At 32.6% G+C, this 3649-nt stretch overlaps 1 protein-coding gene across 1 annotated transcript; it reads left to right on the plus strand.

The window, feature by feature from the left end:
• Positions 1-1073: 1073 nt before the first annotated feature.
• Positions 1074-2937, plus strand: LOC133696855 (peroxisomal membrane protein PMP22). The gene is made up of 7 exons (XM_062119140.1): positions 1074-1292; positions 1435-1533; positions 1694-1795; positions 1887-1962; positions 2093-2163; positions 2276-2361; positions 2629-2937. Exons 1-7 carry the CDS (start codon positions 1221-1223, stop codon positions 2678-2680), a joined length of 558 nt encoding a protein of 185 aa, XP_061975124.1. The 5' UTR covers positions 1074-1220; the 3' UTR covers positions 2681-2937.
• Positions 2938-3649: the final 712 nt, after the last annotated feature.

The raw sequence follows: 3649 nt of genomic DNA on the forward strand, positions 1-3649 counted from the left end.
TAACTTTGTAGAAATCAGACTGAAATAAATCATGAAAATCAATTCAAAATCAACCACATATTGAAAAATGACATTGAAAAAAAACAATAAAAAAATCCAATAAAAATCCAATATTGAAAGATAAATTAAAAAATAAATCAAATGACAAAGAAAACAATCCAAACGTGTGGGCCTAGGTGCCCTAGCACGCTTGGCATTGCTAACCTAAGCTTGCATGCATGGACTTTTTTTTTCCATGTCAATGCATCCTCCACCCAAATTTTTTTTTTAAAAAAGCATGGGTGCTTCATTTGCATGTCCAGTAATTGTCTACCATCATGGTGATCGAAAAATCAAGGAGTTGTTTTTTTGTTTAAAAATTAATTTTTAAACTCATTTTCACCTAAAAGCACCTGATAAACATTATTAGAATCTCTAAAAATCAATTCATCAACCCAAAAATGGTTTAAAACTACGAAATTAAAAGTGAAAAAATTATTTCTCAATCCGGATCTACTTTTTTAGATGGGATGAAGATTCAAAAACACCTTAATGAAACCTTTGTTTTGAATGAAATCCATTAATATTAAGATAAGTTTGCATTTTATTGTTAAAATGTGGCTAAACTAACAAAATTTTCTTTCATTTGCTATTTTTAGGTGATTTTTTCTCTTTCTCTTAAACTTGGAGTCTAAAATGATAAGAAAATAAAATTGTGGACCAAAGTTAAAATTACAAAAACTATAGGGACTATGAAAGAAAAAAATATATGTATACTAAACATAAATTTTTCTAACCAAATTGAGATATCATCATAAGATTTCTCATTGTTTTACACTTTCATTATTTTTTTTAATTTGTTTTTTTCTAACATATTATAAGAAATTGATAAATAATTTGGTTTTAAAATAATGCAATTGAAAAAAAGTATTTAACTATGGAAATTGAAAAAACAAATGCTATAGATTGCTATGATAATTTACGTGGCATTTTAATGTATTTTGTAATGTGATTGTGATAGAAATTTGATTGGTTGCACCAAACCCTTCCTTGTCGTTTTATTTTTGTAGATAAACTGTTTAAAAAATGAAGAAGAAAGAAGAAAGCTAACATCTTAGTAAGCCGCTAATTAATCAGGCAACGTTTCCCCCCTCTCCCTCTGCTTCTCACCTATAAATATCACAAGCAAATTAACCTGCACGTAATATCCAAGAGACCAGAGAGATTTGATAGTTAACATCATGTCTGATGTCGCCAAAGAAGCATGGAGAAAATATTTAATTCAACTCCAAGTTAACCCTCTTAGGACAAAGGTTGTTTTCTTTTGTTGTTTTTTCTCTCTTCTTGATCAAATACTGTTTCCAAGTTCTTGACTTTTATTTTTGTGTTTAGAGTTTGTTTTCTTGTTTCTTATATATTGTAATTTTACTCTATCATTTATGGGTGTCTCTGCAGGCATTAACTTCTGGGGTTATAGCTGGGTTAGGGGATGCACTTGCTCAAAAGATTTCTGGTATCAAGAAGCTTCAGTTAAGAAGATTGCTTCTTTTCAGTGTAAGGCCGGGGGCCTTTTCTTCTCCCTTGTGTTTTTTCCATATTCTCACTTAGGTTTCTTACTGGGAGACGAAAGAAGAGAATTTTGGTGGCATGCATATCTAGTAGACATGATGATCTTTAATTTGTAAAACTAAACAGCTGGTCTTGATTTATGAAGCTTTTTGGCTTTGCATATGGAGGACCGTTTGGGCATTATCTTCACAAATTGATGAGCGTTATTTTCAAGGGAAAGAATGACAGCAAAACTGTTGCAAAAATGGTAAGCTTCGTGTATGGTTTTGATTGTTTCTAGTGCCGATATTGCTTTTGTTTTCTAAAGATTAAGGAGTGGAAGTTCTTGAACTTACTAGGTTTTGTTCGAACAATTGACTTCCTCTCCTTTGAACAACCTGCTTTTCATGCTGTACTATGGCTTGGTAATTGAGGGTATGTGCCTATATTAATTGAACTTAATTCTATCCACCATTTCTTTCAAGTTACAAGGAGCGATCTCATTATTTAATCTCCATAATCTCTTAGTGTTTTGTTAACAAGATTATTTTGTTTGTTACTGCAGGAATACCATGGGTTTTTGTCAAGGACAAGATTAAGAAAGACTTCACTTCTGTCCAAGTGGCAGCATGGAAGGTGCAAAATTAATATAAATGCAAACCAGTGCTATATATTTGACATGTACGCTGATAACACAGCAAGAGCATGCAGAGAACTAATTAAAATAATGATTTTTTGCGAGTTACAGGTCGGGCCTGTGGTTGCTTGGGTGAATAACCAGTTCGTGCCTTTGCAACTCCGAGTTATATTCCAATGCTTTGTTGGTCTGTGCTGGTATATATGCCCTCAGTTCACTCTGATCGATCCTTCAGATTTATTCAATCTCGACCATGTTAAATAAGCTAATTCTAAGTACTAATTTATTAATTTTCTACCTCAAATTCAACTTCTTAGACTCCATGCCTTGGCCAGCATATTTTTATCTTGTAATGATAATGTTCAAATCTAGGCGCAGTTGTTGTGGCAGTGTTGGGTTTTTGCAATTTGTTTAGCTAATATTATAACAATGACCTCTTTAATTTGTCTGTTTGCTGACTTCAGGACAATCTTTTTGAATCTCAAAGCACGTTCAGCTGTGATCAAGGATTCATAGAATGGAGTACTGACCTTCTTCGATCTCCTCTAGATTTCCCTTCTGGTTTTTTAGCGCAATACTCCATCTTGTAAGGAAAGAAAATGCCAAGATATGGAATTTCAATCGTATAATAATAGCTTGTATTCATGTAGTCGAGCTTTTATAGACTGTTGGTTTGTTGAACTTCTCCCTTGGGAAGGTCTCTGATTCTCAGTAGAACTACCTGGACTTTGTACTCTCTATATATTCTACAGTCCATCGTTTTTATGTGTGAATCTCCCTGCATTTCTGAGTTTAGAGGATGATTTTAATCTCTTACGCATCACTAGCTCATATTTAAAAAACTGTATATCATTTGTTTAATAAAAGAAAAACAAATGGTTCTTTATCTTCTTCTTTTCTTATATAAAACTATAGGCTTTCTTGTTCAGGACAAAAAAAGAAAAAAGAGGATGCATGTGTGTTATCAGACAATCCAGAGGTCAGATAACTGCAAGTCATCACAAATAGTTTTGACTGTTAGGTGTTCAGAGTAATGTTGACTGATGATAAATGAATAATACAAGACAGGACCACTGAACGTAAATATAAAACAATTACCTTCGAACAAAAAAAAACAAAGCGAAAAGATCTCTCACTATTTCAAGAGAAAGGCATGGATTTAATCTGACACAGCGAGGACCATTAGGTGACGCCAGGGGCGGAAGCAAGGGGTGGCAACAGGGTCTGGGCCCCCTGCAATACATGCAATACTTTTTTTTTTATTAAGTAATTAGATAATTAAATATGAGAAAGTGTTATATTTTTTATTTTAAAGAGGTGGGCCTTCTAAATTAAGTGTGATTTTATTTTTAATTTTTTTTTAATTTACTCTTGACCTACATGGAAAAGAAAAAAAATATAAAGGCATTACTTTGTGAAATAAATAACAACGTCACCAATTTACCCTAATATAAAAGGTAAATTGCAAGCAATCAAAAACATAAA

This window comes from Populus nigra, chromosome 6, assembly GCF_951802175.1.
Source record: "Populus nigra chromosome 6, ddPopNigr1.1, whole genome shotgun sequence".
In the NCBI taxonomy this organism is placed as follows: domain Eukaryota; kingdom Viridiplantae; phylum Streptophyta; class Magnoliopsida; order Malpighiales; family Salicaceae; genus Populus; species Populus nigra.

Bases quoted from the DNA above. Each gene is read 5' to 3' on its own strand.
- LOC133696855 (XM_062119140.1), top strand. From the start codon at position 1,221: ATGTCTGATGTCGCCAAAGAAGCATGGAGAAAATATTTAATTCAACTC. The intron at 1,963-2,092 runs GTATGTGCCTAT...TTGTTACTGCAG, and splicing joins CTATGGCTTGGTAATTGAGG to GAATACCATGGGTTTTTGTC. The intron at 2,362-2,628 runs GTATATATGCCC...TGCTGACTTCAG, and splicing joins TGCTTTGTTGGTCTGTGCTG to GACAATCTTTTTGAATCTCA.